Source organism: Colletotrichum costaricense (genome assembly GCF_030867565.1).
Source record: "Colletotrichum costaricense strain IMI 309622 chromosome Unknown Scaffold_29.1, whole genome shotgun sequence".
Lineage (NCBI taxonomy): Eukaryota > Fungi > Ascomycota > Sordariomycetes > Glomerellales > Glomerellaceae > Colletotrichum > Colletotrichum costaricense.
This window is the reverse complement of record NW_026848258.1, coordinates 325,102-349,209: the sequence shown is the minus strand read 5'-3', so window position 1 is coordinate 349,209 and position 24,108 is coordinate 325,102. Positions and strand designations below refer to the sequence as shown.

The 24,108-nt window shown below is 53.6% G+C and overlaps 5 protein-coding genes across 5 annotated transcripts; 2 read left to right on the top strand and 3 right to left on the bottom strand.

Moving 5' to 3' along the window:
- Positions 1-7,728: 7,728 nt before the first annotated feature.
- Positions 7,729-9,270, bottom strand: CCOS01_16383 (NDT80/PhoG like DNA-binding family protein; the record flags this gene model as incomplete). Its single annotated transcript, XM_060464519.1, has 1 exon — positions 7,729-9,270. One exon carries the CDS (start codon positions 9,268-9,270, stop codon positions 7,729-7,731), a length of 1,542 nt encoding a protein of 513 aa, XP_060305015.1.
- A 1,199-nt stretch (positions 9,271-10,469) lies between these two features.
- On the bottom strand, positions 10,470-10,925 carry CCOS01_16382 (uncharacterized protein; the record flags this gene model as incomplete). The annotated part of the gene is made up of 1 exon (XM_060464518.1): positions 10,470-10,925. One exon carries the CDS (start codon positions 10,923-10,925, stop codon positions 10,470-10,472), a length of 456 nt encoding a protein of 151 aa, XP_060305014.1.
- Positions 10,926-11,712: 787 nt separating this feature from the next.
- On the bottom strand, positions 11,713-12,880 carry CCOS01_16381 (uncharacterized protein; the record flags this gene model as incomplete). The annotated part of the gene is made up of 3 exons (XM_060464517.1): positions 11,713-11,844; positions 12,402-12,557; positions 12,851-12,880. The coding sequence occupies 3 exons, from the start codon at positions 12,878-12,880 to the stop codon at positions 11,713-11,715; spliced, it is 318 nt and encodes a 105-aa protein (XP_060305013.1).
- Positions 12,881-18,956: 6,076 nt separating this feature from the next.
- On the top strand, positions 18,957-19,420 carry CCOS01_16380 (uncharacterized protein; the record flags this gene model as incomplete). The annotated part of the gene is made up of 2 exons (XM_060464516.1): positions 18,957-19,130; positions 19,187-19,420. The coding sequence occupies 2 exons, from the start codon at positions 18,957-18,959 to the stop codon at positions 19,418-19,420; spliced, it is 408 nt and encodes a 135-aa protein (XP_060305012.1).
- A 2,521-nt stretch (positions 19,421-21,941) lies between these two features.
- On the top strand, positions 21,942-24,056 carry CCOS01_16379 (tafazzin; the record flags this gene model as incomplete). The annotated part of the gene is made up of 3 exons (XM_060464515.1): positions 21,942-21,946; positions 22,151-22,557; positions 22,720-24,056. The coding sequence occupies 3 exons, from the start codon at positions 21,942-21,944 to the stop codon at positions 24,054-24,056; spliced, it is 1,749 nt and encodes a 582-aa protein (XP_060305011.1).
- Between the last annotated feature and the right edge of the window lie 52 nt (positions 24,057-24,108).

The window sequence follows — 24,108 nt, the reverse complement described above, 5'->3', positions numbered from 1 at the left end:
TAGCGTGATCACATCAAGGGTCCCCTTACACGTGTATTCCTTGATGTATCTACGGATTGAATTACGTATTCTGAGGGTATTCTGAGGGTATTCTGAGGGTATTCTCAGGGTATTCTCTTGCCTGCTCTTCGACAGGCCATGTCGTTCTTCGAGTACTCTACCGGCCTGTATCTAAAATTGTTCCCTATGAAGAAAGAGAAGATGCAAAGAGAAAATCCTGAAAGCAAGGCAAGCCAACACTTCCCTTGACCTAGATACCTCATCCTTCGCAGGCTCAAAAGCTATACGTATGAGCTTTGACCATGTCATTGGGGCTTCTGCGCTGTTCAAATGCCTCTCACTTTATTTGGTCCTCATATCTTTCTGCAAAGAAACCCCCTCCAAAATACAAAATGACGATGAATACAGTTCCTCGAAAAAAGATTTAATCGAATTAAACAATGTGGAGCTCAATCTCATCTACGCAAGCGGGTCATTTACGACAGAAGAGAGTTTGAAAGAAGCTTCTGCCACCTCCAAAGACGCATGAAAGCCTTGAGGCAGCCTCAGTGACATATCAATAGAAATCCGGTACCCTCGGAGCCCAGACATCCCACTAAAAATGACAAGAGGAGATTGAACTGAACCCCCCCCCCCCCAAGAAGCATGGCGTCTCCGCGTACGCACTTTAGCAACAAAAGTAAGTAGTCGCGCCCCCCCTCCGTTCAGCCTTGACTCTAGATACCATAGCTGCTCATCAATAAGCAGTATACGATAGTAGCCCCCTCTTGCGGAAACACGGTAGCCGATGTTTGGGTGTTTCGAGGCACCTGACCACATTTCCATGATGGACTGGAAAGACAGGTGATGAACTACCCCCTTTTGGATCCCCTGATTCTCCCTAAGACACCAGAGCAGAGAGTGAGTCTTGTCTTCCTTCCCATTGCCAGGGACAAGGGATAAGGGACTGAGACACCGCGTTTGAAGACCCACATTCGCGCAAATGAAAGTAAGACCCTCATGGCGTCACGAAATTTATGATGAGGGAAGGGGGGGGGGGGGAAGGTTCCGATTCACATACAGCCGGACCCGAAGTCCTCCCCCCACCCTCAAAACAGGGAGCCGGCAACCCGCAAGCCACATGGCGCTTGTTTTCCTTGGTCACCACTTCACTCCCAGCCGTGACCCAGCCACAGAGACGTTGCATTCTTCGGCAAGAGGGATAAGGACCGGGAACGAAAACAAGTTGGGAAGACGTTTTCCGTTCTCGGCCCTAGGTAAGCCCGTGGAGGGCATGGAAAAAGAAAAGAGGAACACGGCTATTGCCAGTAGGGCAGCAAACCCGAGTGAGTAATTCATGACGCAGGCCGTAAATGCCCGCTGTTGTGCACCCCTCGGCCCGACGAGATCGTAATCAGCCACCACCCCTGCCGCCCCATTTGAACATGCCTAGATCGTAAGAGTGGCTGTCCCCTTGAATGTTCGTATTTCGCGCGTGAAGCCACTCGGCTTCAACAATACGTAGCGGCTCTCGATTGAGTAAAAAATGTCACGAGAGGCATCGTATCGTTGGGGGTTCCTGGGAAGGACGGCATATCGAGCGGTGATTGAATACATCTGGCAGATCACCGAACGAGGCACCCAGTAGGAACGTCCTGTGTACTCTGTTGCTCAGAAAGGAGCATCATCCGCAGATTCAGTGCAACTGCGTGCTGCAGGGATCTGGCCCTGAGTTTCTCAGGGATTATGCGGCAAGTCCTTGAAGCTGGAGCTATAACTCTTGCCAAGAATGATCGTGACATTTGAGGAACGAAAGGCGGCTAGAAAGCGCCGGGACTCGAATGACCACCACGAGCTAACGACGACCAAGGAACGGAACGGGGGGTAGCTTGGCAAGGGGAATCGCCCTAGACACAGTGTGGCGGCATTTCAGGGTCTTCCCAGCTCGTTTGCGGCAGCTTTACCGCTGGCTGAAAGACGCGTGGCCGGACTTTGTGGATTTGGTGAAAGACTAGAGCAAAGAGGGTGACACGGTGGGCAATGCCAGCTGAGAAGAAGGAATGGTGACCATTGTGTCGTCGGTACCATGTCACCATGTCAGCGGATGACGGCGTGGTGAAGGAATCCAGAGGCTGTGATCTGCATGTGGTAAGACGTAGGGGGGATGGCGTCGCATTCCTTCCAGGAGCGCTGGAGCGCGAATGTGCCAGCTTAGAGGGGTCAGATGTGAGGATCTCTAAGGATATCGGTAAGGCTGAGGAGGATTGAAAGTTTTAGTACAACGCCAGCACTGGGTCCAGTTACATGTGGAGAGGGGCGAATTGAGTTGCTTACTACTAGCACTAGACGCCGACGAGAGACAGGCTGTGTAAGTGTTGTTCTGGTTGCCAGCTGGAGCTGGAATGCCCTGATGAATTGGGGAATTTGGCGATGTATTCAGCGGTGAAATTACATTGAGTAAGTAGATGATGGAACGCGGCCCTGAGACCGTTAGCCAGGAGCGGACGAATAACGTAGGAGCAGGATGATATTGCCGAGACAAGGGCAAGGCTGGAAGTAAGACTCGGGGAAAGGGAGGTGACCTGCCATGGAGCAAGGGTACGAAATCGATGACGCTCTGAAAGGGTCTGAGATCGAAGCCGACATTCTGTCCACAACCACGTTCAAGTCCAATTCTGGATGCAAAAGTGTGATATGGTGGCTGATATTGAGAAGGATGGCGCATGGTCAGGGAAGAAAGAGATTGGAAGGCTGGCGTGAGGTAGTGCAGATGGACCAGGTCAGGCAGGCAAGGTGTCAGAGTCCGAGAGAGAGCCTGGGCCCATTGAACGCAGCAAGTGACAAGAGTACCTTAGGTACCTTAAGGTAAGCTAAGGTAAGTGAGGTGAGGTGCCATCTTTGTCATCGGATCATCCCTTCGGTGTTCGGTGAAGGGTACCCCGCACCCGGGCCGACCACAACCTTCCCGTCTGATGGACGCTGACCATCACCGGGTCGCGCCCTGTGCACTGTGCACTGTGCACCCTGTCCAGCATCCTAGCGCACCGTTCGTCCCATCCACTTTCCCATCCAGATTTCACCGATACTCGACGACGTGTCTTTTCTGGAATTCTTATAAGCCAAGGCTGGTCGTTAGTCGAGCTATCTCAGCGCAGACCAAAGACGGAATAAGCCGTGGCATTTTCAACAAAAGCTAATCTGGCTGCAAGCGGCCGCACTTATAAGATATGCCGGGCTGAGAAGGTTGATCCCCGCCACGGGACGCCGTCGCTGTAGCTAGGCGCGCGCAGGGCCTGGACCCAGCCAAGGTGGTAAGCTCCTACCTAAGCAGTGCTAAGCAAGCTAAGGTAAGATAGTTACTAGCCCCCTCATGCCCAGGAACGGAGCAAGTTGCAAAGCACATAGGTAGTGGACATGCTATCGATGCTTTCTCTCGTGCAGTCTCTTTCCCCACTGTTACCTGTTTTTTTTTTTTTCTCCATACAAAACCTCTGACTCGTCCGCGTAGACTCGGAAATCTGTCGAGGGGGGAACCGTGAGACAAGTGGAAAATGAGAGACAAAAATATGGCACGCGGGGATTGAAAGCCCGCAATGATAAAGAATCTCAGACATTTCTGCCTCTCAAATCTCTTAGCGGAGATACCTCCGGAGGCCCCTCTTCGGCCGCACACCGTACCTCTAGGCTACCTTATCCCTCCCATCTTTTTCTGGAGGTGCTCTCCTGGTCTCCCCCCCCACCATAGTCAGGCCCATGGTGCTAAGTCCAACAGGGACAAGGCTAATAAGGCCCAGTGGTCTCGGAGATGCAAGACTAAGTAGGTAAGCCAAGCCCATTTCGCACTCCATTCCGTTCCCCGTCTGCCACTCGTGCGCGCCTCTTAGTTTATCCTTTCTTCTTTTCTGCCCGCCCGCGGAAGCTGCCTTTCCCATCCCCCCTAGACCAAAACCAAAAAAAGTAATTCGAAGTTTCCTAGCTAAGCTCCTTCCTCCCCTCTCTCCACAGAATGTCACTCAAAAACCTTAATTGGACATCAATCCAAAAAAAAAAAGTTGTGGAGTTCTTTCCCCAAGAATTTGCTCACAAAACACCAACCACCAAACGTGCCTGCCTCACCTGCACCCATGATCTGATCTTAGGTAAGGTAACAGCTACCTTGGGTGAGGCTGGGAAGCAACGATGAGCTTATGGAAGGAAATTACAGGGGATCATTGGTAAGCGAGCATTCACAAAGATAAGCACCGGCGAGAAGCAGGCTCCGAAGATCCGAGGAGACGACGAATAAGACGAGTTATGCATTTTCGGACCTGACCTCCGTGTTCGAGCGTATCCTTTCATCCTGTCGCCTTTCAAGCCTGGGCAGACTCACAACCTTGCGATGGCGGGTTCTGCAACCCCCCCCCCCCAGTGGCTAGGGTATAGAGTACAGGACGTCGAATCTCAACCCTCCTCTTTTCCAGCCTTCTCATCTTACCATTTTACACCCGCTGCTATTTGCCCATTTATCGAACAATGGACAAAGCCAATCTCGTCGCAATTTTCGATTCTGGTAACGAGAGGCATCAGCCGAGATTGCCACTTTCCGGCGATTCGGGTCGTGCATACCGTCATCTGTGTGTCCTTTCGGTTCCTACAACTGCCAACCACGGGCCATTCCGACCGTTTCTTCCCTTACCTAAGCCCGTCACCCGTATCCCCTGCCTTCCTCTCAACCACTCTACTCCCTACTCCACCTTCTCCATCTTAAAAATACTAGGTGGGTACGTACTCTGTACCGGACTTGTATCTCTTAATCCGGGCTCTATTATTACTGCATGCCTCAAGGTAGGTATGGACAGGAGGTAAAATTGCTTTTCCCTTCCATCCCACTTTATCAATCCCATCACATCATCGCACCGAAAAGAACTACAATAACCATTCATCCAAATTCTGGCATCTACATGCACCCATACGACTGGGACCTTGGGGCCCTCATCCGATCACAACGACACAGCCCCCCTTAGATCACAAAAAAGATGATCACAGGGTAGGCGCCCAAGAACGCAACTGACGCCGTGCGACAAGTCCACCCAACCAACCATCCGGTGGAAACAAGCCTCTTTCCGTCACTCAAGATACGCACACATACATACCCCCCCAACATCAAACGGGTCGCCGCGTCTTTTGCACAGCCCAAGAAGCCAATCCAGCAGAACGGGGACTAACAGAGCCAAGAAAAGAAAACCTCATCTCCCACACACTTTACCCCCAAAACAAATTGTTCCCAACTCCTTGAAAAGTGAGGTAATCAGATACCTAACTCGATCCGCATGCACCCGTCGGCGTCTCCCGCTCACGCGCATGAACCAACGGCTTCCTACATCACCATCGCTGAAATTCTCTCATCATTCCCCCATCCCTCTCAAGCCCCCCCCCCCCCCCCCCCCCCCCCCCCCCCCTCCCCCCCCCCCTATTGTACTCGCCCCCCCCCCCCCCCCCCCCCCCCCCCCCCCACCCCCCCCCCCCCCACCCCCCCCCCTCCCCCCCCCCCCCTCCCACCCCCCCCCCCCCCCCCTTTCCCCTTCTCACTTACAGCTGATAAGTTTGGAAAGTTCGCGATCCCGTCTGCCCACCCTCTCCAAAATAGCAGAGCACCTGAACAACTCTCTTCTGACCGTCTTCCCGTCGTTCATGCTGTGTTCCGACAAGGTTCGTATAGAACCATATCGGCGGGAATTCAACTTTTCCTTTTTCAGCGACTGATTTCCCTTGCTTTGCTTTTTGCACAAAGGACCATACTCTTTCTGCAACTCTCTCTTTCCATACCCTCCCGTACCCTCTTTACACCCTTTCCCCCTTCTCGTCGACTTCATCTCTCCGTATCCTTCTCCTCAGTCCCTCGTCCTCTTCTAACTGGTTCGCATAGGGTATGTGACAGAAAGCCCAATGGAACCATCCCCTCCCCCCCTTGAACGAGAGAAAAGAGACAATTCTGCAATCTGCGGGACCTCACGACAGTCTTGACCCCAAACAAGGCCCTTTTTCATCCCCCCCCCCCCCCTTCCCACTTCCCAATCACCCCCTGCCCTGCCCCCCTCGTGAAACCCACCACACCCCCCCTTCTACCACAGTAGACCAGACCTGCCTTCCAGCCATCGGGTAGGTGAAGGGCTCATATTGGGTGGAAATTAGCAAGGGCTGGCTATGATCTCCGGGCCAAGCCGACAGAGGCAGCTCGTGCAGCTCGTGCAGGGGTAGGGATACCGGTAAGGAGAAAGGGAAGGCATGTCGCAAAAATTCCAAGTTTGCTTGCCTTTTTTATTTTTCTACCCTGCATTTTCCTAATTCTCTCTGGCACTTTTCTCGTAGCTTGCGAGGGGGAAGAAGGAAAAAACAAACGGGCGGGATGCTCATCCTCGCCGCACCCTTCCCACTGTCATCCCCCTTCGGGCTGTGCCCAGCCCAAGCCGGCCTTTCCTTTCCCTTCTGCGCGGCTGCGCATCCTGTCGCATTTCAGCCATACCCGTCGTCGGGATTTCTTCAAAGACGACCAAAGAGACGTTTTCGCACTCTGTCCAGTCAGACTGCCGTAGCGGACAATAGATCCAGAGCTCATTCAAAATGCGGCACAACTCCCATAGATACATAGAGACACATGGAGCATGTCAAGGCATCATGTAGGGCATCATGTTTTGGGGGGTGGGATAACAATGTCGAAATTTTCGCCGCAAAGGACAAGAGTATGTGGGAAAGGGTCAAGAGCTCAAGCTTAAAGTTGCCACAATTGATACACCCCCCCTCAAAAAATAAAATAAACAAACCAAGTACCTGGCATCGGCACCCGCCGCTGCTTCCCCAGTACCTGGCCCTCCAGAAGAAACCACACTCAGTCCGTTCCGCTTCGAAACTTCGTACGCCGTCATCCTCCCCACCTTCCCCGTCCATACGTTCGAGCACTTCGTCTCCATCCGTTATCCCCTCATGTCGTGGTATCTTTCTCTCCTGAGTATCCGACTCGATAGGAAAATAAAAACTTTGTCTTTGTTGAAGCGAATGTTCCTTATCCTCACATTATTACTACACCGCATGGCCTTTCGAGAAAGAGGGGAGGGGGTGGGGTTACAACAGAGGAGGAGGAGCCGTGAACGAAGGAAACCCCAAACATGAACGGGAAACAAAACAGAGAATAAGATCCCAAACAACAATGCGCGGCGGGTATCCCTAACAATGTCTGTCGTTCACCGTGTCCCGCCTTCCCCCCCCCCCCCTCCCTCTGGCCACCTGGCCGACAATGTCCTTTTCGTTTTTCCCAAACTTTTCCTTCCCAAGATGTTTCAACGTCGGGGTGTGCTGGGGGCAAATTTCCCTCCATCCCATTTCAAACCAACAATTATCTTTCTCTTTTCCGCGCGCCAATTCGCCGTGATCCCTTCGTTTTGTTTTCCCCCCACCCATGTTGTGCTTACTCAATGTCAACGATGCATTCAGTCTCATTCGGGTATCGAGTGGTGTTCCTGATGCCTGTGTTGCTCCCATACGCCAGAATCTCGCCTTCGTGTTTATGCCAAATTTTCATTATTTCCTCGAAAAACGAAACCAGAAGAAGAGGACCCCAAGGAAAAACAGCTGTTTGCTGATAAACGGTTTGCTGATAAACGGTTTGCCCGCTTCTGCTGGTGGGCCCAACCGCTGCAGGGTTCCTCATTGTACAGACCGCGATCCACCATGGCGGCCTTGGTGTTCGCAAGAATTACTTGTGTTCATGTCTCTTCATGTCATGTTGGAGACATTGACACCGGACGGGGGCACCATTGTTGGGTAGTACCCACCCGACGTCGGCTTGCCCTCAAAAGGACCGCACCTTTGGTTCGACATGAGTGCCCCAGGTTGGAAAATGCTTGGCAACATCGCCCCCTCAGGATCCCGCTTGACTCTGTCGTGGAGAGGGTCGTAGGTTGGCGTCATGTGCGGTACCAAGTTGTCCTGCGCGTGGCGGCTGTGGGTGAACATTTCCACGCCACCCCTGGAATCGCTCGTGTCGTAAATATGACCCGGATAATATTGGTATTCCTTCGTCGTCTCGATGGCTTTGGCGTCTTCTGGCGGCAGCATGGTTTCGAGTTCTGGATGGTGTCGTGTCGACCCGTAATGGGCGCTTCCCCGGGAGTCGAAGCCTCCCCCGTATCCGCTTCCGACCATCGCACCTGCGGACCCAAAGTCGGGACCGATGATCGAGTTAGTTGGGTATCCGGTGAAGCTCCCGCCCGAGCCTCCTGGCCCGCTGCTTGTGCTGGCGCGCCTCTCGCTCTGATAGTGCCCTGGCGACCGGCCACGCACAATCATCTTGGCCGACTTTCGATAGGCGACCCGTACATAGTTGTCCGGGCCTTGCGATCCTACATCGGCCCACAACTCAATCAGAAGGTGATAGTACTGTTGGGCAGCTCGCCTCTTCCCATTGTTTGCTGTAGCCTGCTTGAACTGGATGCGCTCAAATGTGTGTTCTGTCTGGTACGAGTCACCGCCACCTTGTTGACCAATGAATCCACCTGGGGCGTCATACCCCCCGAGTCTTGACGAACCTCCTATCCCGGTATCGTGGGAGTAGAGGCCGAGAGGATGCGACATCTGAGGATGTTTCGGGTGGAGGCGCACTTTGCCCGGTTTCTCGACGGGACCTTTGTCTCTTTTAGGCGTATGCTGTACGAGGTCGATAACGTGGGTATCGTTCTCAGCAACAACAGCAGAGATGGACATGGCGAAACCGAGAACTGAGTACGGTTGTGTCGAGCCTTGCGGTGTGAATTGTAGACCCTGACCAGGATAGTGCGGGGTCAGGCCGAAGGAGCAGATGCAAGAAAAGTAGTTCCTCCTGTAGCAGGTCCAGTCTCCTTCAGACTGGAAGAAGCCCTTGTCGATATTGCCTTGTATGTCAATCTTGACTTGCCCCATGTTTCCGTCAGTGTATTGGAGAATGCCGAGGGGGTTGATGCTGCCTAGTGGAGGCACGCTCGCCTGTGCCCTCGAGGAGGACGAAGGGTAGTGACCGGAGTCCATCCTCAGAGCCGTGGGCGCCGTGAAACCGGTAATGGGACTAGACGTTGGCGAGATGGGGTGACGGCGTAGAGCAGTTGGGTACGATGGAGATCTGGGCTGGTGCTCCGACACCCTCCTGAAGGATGGCGTCGCTGGAGAGTACTGGTCTCGAGTGCTGATGTGTGTGCCAGGATGGGGTAATGCTGTGGAGCGGTGGGCATGTGCCATACCCGTTGAAGAGGTGCTACTGTCAAGTAAGTCTGTGAGTTTGACCATGTCTTTCTATCTTGACAGCATAGGATCGATTCCATCTGGTAGCGTGTCGGAGAGGGGCAACAGTGTGCAACCTACTTTGAACCCAGGCGAGGCCTGACGACGTCCAGGCTGGGGTAGACGTGAGAGGTGGCTGGATGGTAGAAGCCGCCGTCAGCGGAGTACGGAGTGGTGTTGCTTATAGGTGGATTGAATAGGTTTAAGAGTGTCGACTGTTGTGGCGGGCCTTCGATCGTCGACAGAGAAGCATTGGCGTTGTGTTCGTATCTGATGTTCTCGTCAGCCCGAGTGGCTCCCCGAAAGAAGAGGCTTGTACAAAGCAAAAGGGTTGGAGCCTGGCACGACAACTGCTGTACCGCATCCGCATGCGAGACACAGTGTCAGTGCTACCAACTCGTCGTACTGCCAGCAGCGTGTTGCACAACGGCCAGCGGATACAGGATCGGGTCATGCGAGGACGCACAACCATCTCGCTGCGATAGGCGGGAACGCCTGCGGATTTCTAGTCGCACGTTGGTTGCCAGAAGGCAGCTACCCACGCCTGTCCATCCTTCGCCGCTGCAAAGATCAGATGCCCTTGTCTCTGCATACGTCTTTTCCGCGTCCAAGGCACGCCAAACTAGGACGCTGAGCCGAGAACCGATCAGAAGAGAAGAATTCGAGCCAAAGAAGTCTGGATCTTTAGTAGGGCTCGCAGAGCGAGGAGTACGATTGCCAAGTCGGTGGTGGAATTCTGACCAGGGCTCCAAGTGACTGGATACCCTGAAGAAAGCCATGACCGACCAGGCCTGCACACCGCAGCACCACGATCCTGCAGTCCCGAGAAAGAAGCAGAAGCCATGTCCTGGCAAGGACCGGGCAGGAGTCGAGATCAAAATCAAGGAGAAGTTTACATACCGCATGTCATTGCCCGAAGCTGCCTGCATGTCAAGGTAATCATAGCCTGTCGACGGTTCGAACTCCTGTTTGGATGGCAGCACTTGTTAGATCATAGCCTTTTCTTCTTTCTTGGAAGAATGAAGATGATGGGAATAAGAATGAGATCTCGCAAAGTGATCTGGATGCTGTGCCGTTGCTGGAGTAGTAGCCGGGGGGGAAGCTGTGTGGGTGTTGCGGGGGCGAGACGCCTCAGGCGTGATCCGCCACAGACAAGCGGACAGAGGGGACAAGTGAGTGACCTGCGGCGCAATCATGGGCGATAGTTAGCTGGGCGTGCCAAAGAGAGACATCTTCCCACAAGGAGGTAACATGCGATAAACTAGTTTGAGAATGAGGTAGAAGAGGGAGGGGGTGGGTGCTGGTATTGGGGTTGACCGGTCTGGGCCTGGTCGGTCTCGTTGAGCCCGACCGATGAGGAGCCACGGTGGATGCAGCGGCGGCAGAAGAACAACAGCAGCGGGAGCAGCAGCAGCAGCGGAGGGGGAAGAGGGAGACAGCAGTAGGGGAAGGGAGAGAGATAGAGAGAGAGACTGAGTGAAAGAAAGAGAGGCTAAGAGACACAGAGACAGACAGAGACAGAGGGAAAGAGAGTGAGAGGGACGGTGTGTGCGTGTGTGTGTGTACAGGTGCGTGTGGTGTGTGTATGTGTGTGGGCGAGTGAGAGTGAGAGTGAGAGTGAGAGAGCGTAAGAGAGAAAGAGAGAGGAGAAGAGGCAACATGGGAAAGACACGGTACAATCCAATACCATCAGGCACCACAGTGTACTTGCTTGCATGACTTGCAGATGAGCGAGCCTGCCGACAGGCCAGAGTGATAAGTCTTGCAGAGCAGACACACACTCATACACACACTTATCTGCATGCTCACATCTCCCTCTCAAGCTCACACGCCCGGCTGGCACACCTCACATCAACCCGGGAGTGAGCGAGTGAGTGATTCAATGAGTGCGAGGCACATCGATGCGCCCTCCCCAGCAGCGCGCCTTTTGAGTGTCGGGGGACAAGGCATTGATGGTGGTGGTGGTAGTACCAATCGTCTCCGAGTCTTATGTTCCTCGTCCCATCAGATGGGCCTATGGAAGTTCAAGGCCCCAAAGGAGAGCGACAGAGTGAGAGAGAGAGAGAGCAAAGAAACGAATAAAGCACAAAAGCATGCGACTGGAGCAATTGCATGCATGTTGGTTGTCCTCGAATGGGGGCCCAAATGTGCTCTGTTCTGCTGCATTGCTCTGCTCTCTTCCCTCAACCTTGTTCTTTTTTTTCTTGCTTTTTTCTTCTTCCTCCTCTTGCTCTGTCTGGTCCGAATGCAATTCCAAGGGGAGGCAGGTGATTTGAGATGGCGAGAGGGAAGAAAAATGAGAAACAAGACGAACTCAAAGTGCCGTCGACGAATGTGTGCAAGGCAGGAGAGACATTGGAAAAAGCAATGAGAGCCAAATCGCGTACGCACCTTTTCGCAAAGCCTCACTCGGCCCGCTTCCTTGCCTGTCCGTACTTCGGGACAGGTTCAGGCCGTCGGGACGTGGCTAGGAACGTGGATCTGGGCGTAGACCAGCCCTCGACTCGCCCGCCCTTCCTTGCCTGCGCCACCCGTTGAAGGCGTTGTTGGTTTCTGCGCGTCTGTCTCGCTCGTCTTGTCCTGTGCGTAAAATGTCTTGTCTTGCAATGTCTCGTCTTGCCGATAATGCTAATTTGTGCCGGATCGTAATCGTAAATGTGCTGCTGATGAGCTAAGTAGCTGTGCAGCAGATCCGACCCCATCCGCCGACCGATGGACGGGTTCCTGGCCGATTTAATCAATCAAAGTTGATGAACATGCCGGTCCATTGTTGTTATTGTTGTTGGTATGTTGCAACATCCGCCGCAATTGTTGCTCCAGTTGGTTTTTTTCGATTTCCGGGTCCGGAGTATCCGTAGGGCACAGCGTCCGTTACGATCCGATGTAAAGGAAATGGGAAGGGAAAGAAGGGAACGGAAGGGAAGAGGGCTCGGGAACGAAGCGTAAAAGTGACATTGCAGGGGGTTGTTATGGTTGTTCGATCAGGTAAGGCAGGCCAACCAGGATAGGAACATTGTATCCATAACGAGTTCCCCCCCCTCTTGGATAAGCCTGAAGGGAAGCAAGCGAGCCGCGAAAAAGGGAGGGATTCCGAAGGGAAGAAGGGGGCAGAAATAGGATGACGGATAACACGGTACCTTTGGTAGCTGTTGAGGATTCATACGACGGTCGTCCGTGCCGGCCACGAGGGGTGTCGTGCCGTAGTAGAGGGGCGGTGATCTGGTACTGATGCTGGCGCTGGTGCTAGTGCTGGCGCTGGAACAGCGCTCTCGTCGCCCCAGTTCCTCGATCCTCTGTTTCGATACCGCAACTGTCAGCACACAATGCTCCCATAACAAACATCCTGGCTCCTTTTCCAACCAACCCAACCCAACCATCCCACCAACACACCCGACAAACTCGTCCAATCCTCTTCCACTGACTTGCTTCTGTTGCCTTTCCCTCTCAGATATTCGGCAGGTACTGGCTTGATTTGCCGCGATGCTCGTCTTGTAGACTGTTCTGCCTCTTCGCTCGGCTCCAAGAATCGACTCGAAAGATACTCTTCCCAACACTCCACGCGGGCTCACGGGTCTTCAATACTCACCGGTTGACTCTCCAAGAGTGCCCCTGTCATGCCAAGGGTTTGCGTGCAGCTCTTTATCCTGCTTGACCTAGCCAATTCGAATCTGCCGTCAGCAACGGACCCAACTTGCGTTTCTGTCAGAAACAAACGTGGCCGTTTCTTTTTGACCCATGAGCGCATCTCCCACTGCTCCAACATGATCGATCGATCGTGTTAGAGACACCGCCGTGGATCCACGGGTAGGGCAAGAACAGCATCGCGCCGTTACAGCTGTGCCGTAAACATTGACAAATCCTCTGCGCGGATTCCAAGACTGCCTTATGCAGCGCACATCAAGCTGCTGTCTTTCCCGCCTATCTGGTTGCGCATTCCCATTTGGAGATGGTCTGGCTGGGTCGTCCTCCTCCACACTAGGTGATCAACGGAGAGCGCGGTCTCACTTACTCGCAGGAAGAAGAGCACGACAGATTGCTATAGGTACCTGAAATGGAGTTAGTTCTCATTTATCTTTCAGCGACAGATTGTGCAGCTGCCTCATCAACAATGGTCAGCAAGCCAGCGATTGACCCCGTCCTCAATCAACGCGAATCAGGTTCTGACGCGGGGGAACCGGCAAGATGGGTCCTAGCCAACGAACCCCGGTGCAAATCGCCCTGAGTGGCAACCCACAACTTACGAAGAGGGAGCATCGCGCCAAAGAGACCTAGTGATAGTCCACGAGGGGGAAAGGAGGAAGAGTTGCGGTTTCCACTTACTATATGACGATTCTCTCGTGTTTCAACTTTTCGTGTTGATCAGATGTTAGACTGTTGTTGGCTAATGTCTTGTCTCTCCGAGTATCGGATAGGCTTTCGAAGTGAATTGTTGTAGGCCGTAATGCGAGGAAGGTGCAGTAACTCGAGCAGTCGAAACCAGTAGCTTCTATTCGTTCTAAACAGATATCGAAGGAGTCTCTGTCCTGGAGATGTAGTTGTCTAAGTCGAAGAGTCTACGAGAGGCCCAAAAAAGTGCAGGATCGTGGAAGCAAGGTATCTATATACCCTCCCGAGAAACCCCAGATGTGGCTGGCTCAAGATCGCACAGAGACAGAGATGGGTTGGAGGCTCCAACTGCGACTGACTGCTGGACACAGTTGCACAAACCAAGAAGCAGCAGACAGCTGGATTTCGCAAGCAGAGGTCCGGCTACTGTCCTAGAAGCTCAAGGTGTAATGGATACAATATACAATATCGGGGAGAGGTAGGGCGGGGGCCTCCGCGCGCGAGCAGCAAATGGGTTGTGCAGTCTCTGAGACAACGGCAAAAAGAGACATTCAGTCGTGCGGCACTGCGGAGAGCTCCCAGAAGCCCCGGTCGACTTTTCGAAAAGACGTGCTTTTCCTGCCTTTGGTGCTTCCTTTGCTAGAATACGATTACAGGTGTGTGAACCGAATGCGCAGGGTAGGAAAACTTCCCATCGCCAAGCCGTCAAGCAAAGGTAACGGGAGCCGGCTAGGGCCAAAGTCGAGGTATTTTGGTCAGGGGGGTGGGAGTCTGTACAACTCGACTTTGCTGCTGGCCAAGCTTCTCAATGGCCCAGGTCCGTGGGGCTATTCAGGCAAGCAAGTCTTTGTGGCCGTGTCTAAGGGTGCAATCAAGGTGGAATGATGCTATACCGCTCATCAATCCGCGAGCTGACAAGCGCTCAAGCCTGATGGCTAGAGACTCTTAGCACAAGCAACGTTTCCATCGCCATAGTCTGCCTGTACATGATACAACAGATGGATTCAGGCTTAGATCAAGGCGCCTTCTTCGAACCAAGGAGCGGAGGATCTACTGACCTGCATCGGCGTGTAGCCGGGTCAGTCGAGGTCGTTCGGTTGGTGAGCGGAAGACGACGCCTTCCAAGCCTCGCTGAGCTTTCCTTCCATGCAGCAATTCTGCACCTACCCGTTGATCAAGGGCCTGGATGAAACGCCACAAACAACCCCTTCAGATAGGGAAAGGATTTGCCCTTGGCGACGAGGAGGGCTATCAGCGGCAGCTTGCAGTCGTCGTGAAAGGAGATGGGCGTTTAGCGGACAATCCCGGCCATTGAGATCCAGGTGTTGGGATGACGTCCAGAGTTGACCGACACCCTGCGTTAAGTGCCGTTGGATTGGTTGAAACAAGTTGATAGTAGCGAATTCGTTGCGGAGGAGCTCTGACCTCGTGTCATCGGAACAATTGTATGCAGCCAGAGAACTTCAAGTCTAGGCTGACGACGATGGTGGAGGCAGCCTCACGTCTTCTACAGCCACACCAAAGACACGTTTGGCAAAAGTCGTGGTCTTGTTGAAGATCCACCACGTAGCTTTCGGCCCTAAAGCCGCCCATGCGACCCAGCATCCTTTGGTGGCTTGTCTATGAGCACAACGCTCGAGCTGCCGCAGAATCGGTCCTGATGAACCATGATCAGACTCGACTTGTAGAGACGTGTCTCGGCCGGCAGAGACAGGCTCGCCACATGACACGTGCGATGAGAATAGGGTTTCGCCTTAACCTGGTTGACAGCTTGCCATCGGACCATTTCTCTCCACGGCGCTGTGTTCTTAGGTTGTCCGCGCTTACTTTGACTAGCGGCTTGAGTGACCGTACGAATACTGAACGCCTCTCCGAGGCTGGCAAGACCGAACTCATCATCCATGGAGCCGAAGCATGACAATGCAGGATTAGAACAAACTTGAGCCGTGCCTCTTCGTAAGGATCCAATGGGATGTCGCAATACCCGAGAATGGGAGAAAAGCAGGCAATGCTAATTCCAAACTGACCCAAAGATGGTACGGACCGGCCAATCTTTTGCCTGAGGTCGTCAATGCTAGTGTCGGGAAGATAGGCTCTGCACCTCGTGTTCAAAAGTGCAGACTCAATTTAGGCCAATGCGTTAGCTGACCAAGTCGTTTGTGCAGGTTCCCGCTGACTAGTCCAGAAAGATCTAGACAATTGTACCTGATGCGCGCGCCACCATACATGAGGCATGGAACCAACTTCATTGTTTCAGAAGTCTGATTTCCGGGTCTTTTTGGGCCACCGGACTGGCCGGTTGACTTATGGCCTGATATCCGCTGGAGGGAGAATCAGTCCAGCAGGGCAGGGTTTGTATGTTGGACACTTTGCTGTACACGGCCAGAGCCACGGCCAGCACTCGTGAGACGAAGCTTGACCAAACGAAAGCTGATGGTCGAGGCTAATTAGTAAGTAGCTGGTCGAGGATGATCCAGTCACGTCGGATCGGGCCGCTCGAATTTGAGTGTGGCCGTTTCTTTGGCTCGTTTCAACGCCGTCGCCGCTGCTGCCGCTTCTACTGCTACTGCTGTTGCTACTACCGACGGGACGGCAGATGTGTGAGGGGGCGCTGACGATTGCTCTGTCGTGTCCAGCAGCATGTCATCGACATGTAAATCATAATGCAGCCCCCCCCCCCCCCCGAATTGAGTGTAGCTTAATTCTCCAGCAGCATGTGCCGGATTCTTCGTCGTCGCCTGCGAGATGGAAGTATGAAAGGCACCATTTCCCCATGTTTCTTCCTTTGCCTGCTTCCAGAGATCAGATCTTGTGTGATGTGACGTATCACGGACACCAGGGTCCTCTCAGTGATGGGCAGACACCGGCTGAGTAGCAGAAGATTTGACGGCGGACTTGTTGCAGTAAAGAAAGATGTTGCTGTTGTTGTTGCTAATGGTCTGGCATGTACAAGGCCATAACAGGGGTTTCGGCGAGGGTGGTGACACAAGGAAGTGCCGGAAAATTTGGAGAATCGCGGGAATAGAATATACTGCAATTAGAGGCTAGGCGGGATGCAAGACTCTGTTCCAAGAATGGTGTCTAGACGTCGTTGGTGTGCGTCTGCGGATTGATGCGATGCGCCTTTGGGGCATCCAGGCTATGTCGCAACTTTGTCAAGCATTCGACCTGGATAGGATCAGACCCCGTATCTAGAGGCTACAACAAACGCACAAGTTGAACATTTGGGGGTTGGAATGAATCGAATACAGGGCTGGCGAGCGATCCATCGTCTGAGAGGCGAGTGGAACGAGCTGAGGGCGGCATAAATATTGCATTGTCGTCTATCCATAGGTTTCTTGCTTTCGGCTTGACGAGCAGGCCCAGATACCTAGGTACCGATACGTATGCACAAAGCAGCTGTCGGTACGGAGTATTATGAATGCTTTCCTCGTTCAGGGGGACGACGTTGACTTGCTCCTAGGTGCCTTGTTGGAGATGATGAGCGCCATAGCTCGAGCAATCAATGAAATGCTGTACAGTGGTCAGCAAGGAGCCATGCATTTCAAGCCCCTCGAGCAAAGGAGGAAACAAACATGTAGGTACATGCGGTGTGGTGTGGCCGGCGGGCGTGGTCGAGGACCAGTCGTTGACCAAGGTGGTCAAGAGAGCTTGCACTGTCTGGGGTTGGTGATGAGGTGAGAAATGATGGCGGGAATTGGGATGGAGCTGACAGTACTGGAAAGGAAGGCTCTCACACGGTACGGTGTAGAAGTGGAGCACTCAGGTGAATGTACCGATAGTCAAGTGGGTCTTCCAATTGGCTAGCGGGAGAGTGCCTCATTTACACGGCCCAGCCTGCATATCATCGACCTACACACGCCTACCTTACCTAAGGTACCCCATACCTACCTACCTAGTCTTCATCTTCACAACTGCAATATGTAAGGTAATATGATATGTGGTACGACACAATGCTGAGGTGGCATTGGGCTTCCATTGTCTACGACCTCTACCCGTACCTTACTCTTTGATCTCCGGTACGCCGAGTCGCCGACCAACATTGACTAAGCCCGGTAGACCTGACGCAGGCTGCCTGCCGGAACGAGCTGCTTCCTACCTACTTACCTTAAAGTACTATACTGCTCGCACACTGTGCCTTCCTGTGCCTCCGGCCCTATGAGGTAAAGGCAGGTAGGTACTCACACCCACGCCCTTGGTACATACATCTAAACTCTGCTCCTTAACTTGCAAGTTCCCTCAAGCTCTCAGACATCATCTTCTTCACCTCACCTGACAAAAAAGCTCAACGAGATATCTGCTTGCCGTGGCTACCGCTGAATCTGTTTCTAAGCCTCATCCGATCCCTTGGCTCTCCTTTGCCTCGCTGCATCTCTCGCTGGCACTACCTCCCCGAGGCTCTTTCACCGACTCTTGAAAGGCACATTTACTCCTTAGCCATGCGGCATCGCGCCGCCATCGGCCCTCTCTTCTCCCTTCGTTTCGTGTTTCTGGCCTTTTTCTGGCTCTTGCCTTGCTACACCAGTCTGAGTACCTTGTGCACGAATCTCTCAAGCCTCCTTCTGCACTGATACTTGTCCGGAAACATTGTTTTTGCTGGACAAACACCCACCCCTTGGAGGCCGCAAAAACGCAAACCATGGCAACTGTGCCGTTCAGAACCTAGAACAGGTCTGGTACCATGTCTTCGTCAGATTTCAGACAAGTTGAATCAATGCGACTGGTGTCGCTCCATTTTCCAACACTTTCGTAGCCTAAGCCGGCCATCAACTCCAACATACAGATATCACAGCTATGTGACTCACCAGCCAGCAGATATCTCAAAACGAGGACTATGTTTTCATACTTTCGACAAGAGCAGCTACCCATACAGCATGTCTATTGAGAGTCCGGGTCATGGCCATGGCCATGGCCATACAGCATGATTATTAACCGGACCGTGTCCCGAACCCGCCCCATGTACTACTTTGTACCTCTAGGGCCTTTCTGGTACCATACGACGGCTTGCCACATGTTCTCTCTTTCGGTGTCATTATTGCCAAGTTATCTTGGGATAAGCTATGCCTCCGGATCACAATCTATCGCTGACTATTCGGGTCAGGCGTCCTGCTGCTGGTATCAACCCTACTTCTTCCCGGCCCAACATCCCAGGAATGTCTCGCAGGGCCGCCTACAGGACAACAGGAGAGCCAAACGGATCGTCTCTCTTACATATCCGGCCATCAACCCTTGCAAAGCAATAAGTATACACGGACCACTTCGACAATGTGACAGCAGCTACGGCGACTGTGAGGGACCGGGTCCTTTTCATCATCGGACACTCGGTAACAAAGAAGCAAGTATGCAGAGAGAGCTATCAAAAGGTTATGGCTCTGCTCCCCGGTCCCGCAGAAATCTCCCGCTATATGTGGCGTACGCACCGCAGACTCGACAGGGTGTGCATTTCCAATGAGGCTTCTATCAGCAGGCTTTCTTGCCTGGATATGTACGAGACCTGTACAGAGGCGGGAGAAGACAAGGTGGAACAAAACCTGAAAGGAGTGACTACGTGACAGCGGCCTATCACTTCTCGTCTCATTCGACGCGGGCATCTAGGGTCTTGACTTGGCTTATAATGAGCCACCCCCGTCTCTCTACGGATTGCGACAGAAGGACCCGGTATGCTGGTTGCCTCGCGAAATTATCAAAAAGGCGGTCAAGAAAGAAATTTCCAGCTCTTGTTCTACGACGGGCAATCTCGTCAGCTCCAACCCCTCGATGCTCACTTTCCGATGTTCTCGCTGTCTTTGCGGAACTCGTCTCTCGCGCAAGGTCAACCCGGCAAGCGTAAGCTCCTAGTTGAAAGAGCGGGTTGGCCAAGGCGCCGTGAGACTACCGGCCTGGGTTTCTTTGCGCCATTCCAACGACAGGAAATGCTCTGTGACCTGGAGCCTAGGCCTCGTGACTACCGAGCATGCCATACCCCCTGCCGTTGCAGGACTGTACCCCTCGAGGCAGCAAAATTCATTCCAGGTGACACAAGAGGGCTTTAGCCGAAAGGGCTTCCACATCATGACAATATGGCAGTCGAAAAGAGAAAAGGAACTGGCAGTCTTAGGGAAGATACCCAGAATAACACACTCAGGATCCGATCGCTGTCTTTCGGTCTCGAGTGCCAGGCTCGTTCCGAAAAGCGCCAGCGTATCGCTCAAGACACCAGATTTGGTTGAGTCGTAGGTGGCATAGGCGAATCTTTGGGGGCCGATAACTCACATGTCGCAGATCGGATAGTGGTTGTTACGAGGCTACAAGGGGCACATGAGCATTCACCTTGGAGCCATTGCCTCGGGATCGTCACGACATCATGGGCTGTAACTGCGCATCTACCGAAAAGCCCCTCCTCGATGACCCCCTTACGGACAGGGTTTTCATCATGTTGCCTTTGACGTCGAATCTGGCCAATGTTGGAACACAGATTTCCGAATTTGTTCGCTTTCTCCTTCCAGATTGGGACTGTCAATCTCGAATTGTCAAACGTATAAGACCCCGTCAGCAAGCCTTTTTGCCACCAAGCGCCACCTCATGTTTCGTCTCCATGACCGGGCCCCTGACCATGTTGTGTAAGGCTTCTTACCTCCCCGCTGAAGGCCTCCTTCACAACACAAAAGGGTGATTGGTAAAGGATCAGGAGCGGTCGATCACCCAGGTTACCCGCCCCGGTTGCCCTCGGGCATCCCTGAAGACCGTCCCAGACTATCCGCAAATCTCCATCTGCGGGCTAGCAGCATGCTCCTGACCTGCCTGACGTCTTAAGCGTACAAGAGTACCAGAGTCTAATATGTCGCGCCATTGGCAAAAGTCAACGACGAACACCGTGTGCATCCGAGACGCACGTTGTTCAGCAGGCCAGTTTCAGGCCCGCCTGTCAGGAGCCTGCCAAGGGCTTTTGTGGATGCAACGTTGGACGGGCCCTTAATGATAGATCCATGGATCCATCGGCTACCGGGCCCTTTGGATGTCGAAGCAAGCTCTGCCACGCTTTTGACGTGGCTTACCTGGCTGGGGTATCATAACAACTCTGGCTTCGTACGCCAACATCTGGGTCTAAGGGAAGGCCTAGCCCTCGATGAGGTCAAAATGATGCGATATCTTCAACGGGCTGCTGACTCGTGATTGTGATAGCCCAATAGGATGACGTGAGGAAAGTCAATCGATAGAGCCAGCTGTGCGGCTACCCGATCTTCAAGGCGCGTAGCAAAAAGAGAGACCACTTTGCCCGGCTACCACGATGTTCCTAATAGGGACCCATCACTGATTCGAGACAGTCGTTGACAGCAACAGCTGAAAAGACAAGACAGGCAGCCTATTTCAAGCCCTGGATAGGCCCAAGAAGGTCACACAAACACTATCTAGCCACGAGGGCGGATTTGGCGAATATGATGAGTTGTGATATGGCGGCTTCTTGCATCGAGACTGCCATAACGAGCCAGTCCCAGATAAGAGGATGGTTCGAGGTTCAATGGTTCTAGGTATCGCCATCCATCCGTCGGTGCTGGTGGCGTCCATGACATGCATTGCTCACCAGTCACGCCCCGCATTAGAGTGAATGCTCCATGGACAGATGCTAGGCAATAATCTCTCCTCTTGGAATTCTCTGTTGAAACATTACACGAAATAGGGGTGACACAAAGCTGGCGGACGCAGTCTTAAACTCTAAGGTGCTGTTAGGTCTAGCGGCAGTCGAGTTTGCCAGGAGAGGACCTTTTCCTCACATTACTCTATAGTAAAAAGTGATGGACAGAGACAATAAAAGTTGATTGGGAGACGAAGGGGGGGCCCAGAAGCCCGTCAGTCGGGCCGTAGAGGTTGTTGTTGTTTTGTGGAAGGGGGCCCGAGTCAATTTCATTCCTCTAAGTCAAGGTAGTACCTTACTTTAGGTCTGAGGTATTGGAAGTGGGTCAAACCACAAGGTCGTGGATTGTCAATTGTTCAGGACCTGCCGAGCCGTCGACCGGCAGAGCGGGTCATGCCCGTGTCCGGGCCGGGGCACCTTCTTCGCACATCCGAACGCTCAGACCATGCGTTTGCCCCAAGGGGGAAAGGTCCTGCTCTGGCGTGCTCTGCCCTTGCCGCCCGACTCATTCAGTGATTCAGCGCGCACTGAGCAAGGGCACTTGGGAGTCTGGGATTTGGAAGTCCGTGTAAAACCGGGACTCACCTCAGGCTGAGAGTCGCTGGACGCCTGGAGTGGAGGGGAAAGCAGCGTATTAGCGCTCGTGGGCGGATCCAGTTGGCAACTGGCGGAAGCTGACAAACAACGAAAACGAGGCGCATGAGGGGTGCTTAGGTGCTGCTTCTCTCCCATTTGCAGCATGACGTTTGTAACGTTTCCCCCCCTTCCAAGCCACGCTACGGCCCTTATTCGATCCTAAAAAAGCTACTACCTAATTAGGGCATCAATTAATTCTTTGGTGAGCAACACCTGGCACCGGGGAAAGCGATGCAATGACTCTGCCGTTCTCACCTCGCTCTGCAGCTTACTGTGTATGCTTGCTGACTGACTGACTGACTGACTGACCAGATTGCCTTGTGACTCACAGCAGAAAACAAGACCTGAGCAACTGGCGACTCATCTCGTTGTTGCTGACGCTTGCCCCAAGGCGGATGCAAAAGGCGGAAACAACATTCCAGAGTACAGGGAGTACATAGCAGACAAAGCCGCGCCCGCTAGAAGCTTGTTTGCTCTGCTCTGCTCTGCAACAACAACCACCATCGACGACAACGAAGAGAAACCTACCGTACCTGGCTTCTCCACCCCCGCCTACACCTCCCATCCGGAAGCCTCCTCACACAGCTTCCCCCTTCCTTACCTTACATTCATCTCTCACCCGGGCATGACTAAGAAAAGGCATCAAGCGTTATACTCGAAGCCGCAGTCAACTGCACCGTCTTCATTGGGTGCCTCAGCTTCAGCCTCTTCTTCTACTCGTAAGTCCAACTACAACCCCACGCCCATCGCGCACACCCCCCGGGCCGCGGCCCCTCCTCTTCCTCCTCTCCTCTCTTCTCTCTATCCCATCCTTACCTTTCCTCTCTCACCGAGCTCCTTTCCGTGACGTCGCTTCGGCCACTGACAATGTTGCAACACAGAGACCCAACGTAGGGGCGTCAACGAACTTTTGGCTGATCTTCGCCGATCATCCTCCCGTGCTACCCCGACAGCATCAGCAGCAGCATCGGCAGCGACCACGCCCACCGTCCCGCCCGCTCTCCGACAGATCCTCCAGATCCCAGAGACCCCTCCGCCGGCCCCCAGGCGTGTCCCAAGATTCGACGCCACAGGCAGACGAGTACCACCAGGCCCGCCACCTCCACGCAGCTGGTTATCACCATCCAGCCATGTCCAGCGCGCACACGCGACCGCCGCCCACCGCGGCGCCCAGGCCATGGAGGGCCTGCCTGGCACATACGAGCCGGACAAGGGCAGCCTGATGGATCTCGTCCTCCGAAGGATGGCCCTGAACTGGGAGCTCCATAAGGATTACGATCAGTACTACTTGCACACACTGCCCAGCCGCGTCAGGGCCTCGTTGGCAAAGTATGTTGGCGTATGGTACGAGGGCGGCGCATCCGCTACAGACCTGCACAACATTCTGATTCCTCCTGCGACGCACGACGGCCAGCAGCCACTTGACGTCGATGGCCTGGTGTCCCTGAACAACGACGTCTACTCCCTCGACCTGACTGGCTCGGTGGGCCACTCCATGTCCGTCAGGGAGTTGGCCGACGTGCTGTTCCCACAGCAGCTGGCGAGCGCCGCCGAGGCCGTGCAGGATTCCTGGGACACAGCAGAGGCGCCCTCGCTCCCGCCGAAGCTTCTCCCCAATATCACGCATCTCTGCCTCACCGTCGCCCCTAGCGCACAGCAAGGCGGCGGGATGCCCGGCGTATCGTGGAAGCAGCTCCTCTCGCTCGCGGCGAAGCTGCCCACGCTCACGCACTTGAGCCTAGCGTACTGGCCCGAGCCGTCGCTGACGCCCAACGCAAAGTTCTCCAAGATTGTCTCATCTGACGGCCGCGCCGAGAGTTATTCAGGCACGGGTGCGTACGCGCATACCCTGGACGATGACTGGTCCGAAGCCGTCATTCTGCTGAGGAAGCTGAGCAAGTCCCTCTACGGGCTCGAGTATCTCGACCTCACAGGCTGTGGGGCATGGTTCAAGGCGCTCATGGCCAACGTTGACGGGGATCACATCGACTGGACCGGGCCATGGGGCAAAGTAACAAAGCTGAAGTTGAGGTATGGGTATGAGATCGGCGTAGACACACCGATTGCGGACCACGAGAGGTTCCGTGAGGCGGCGCACATGGCAAAGGCGATTGAGAAGTACATTGTAGCGCAAAGAGCTGGAAAGGGGAGATTTATCAACGTGGATAGTGATCCGATAGAGGATGCGCAAACGCCGTTGATGCCGTTTATATTTTGAAGAGATAGGAAATCAAGTTACAAATTATTCCCAACACAAATTCTCGAGTATT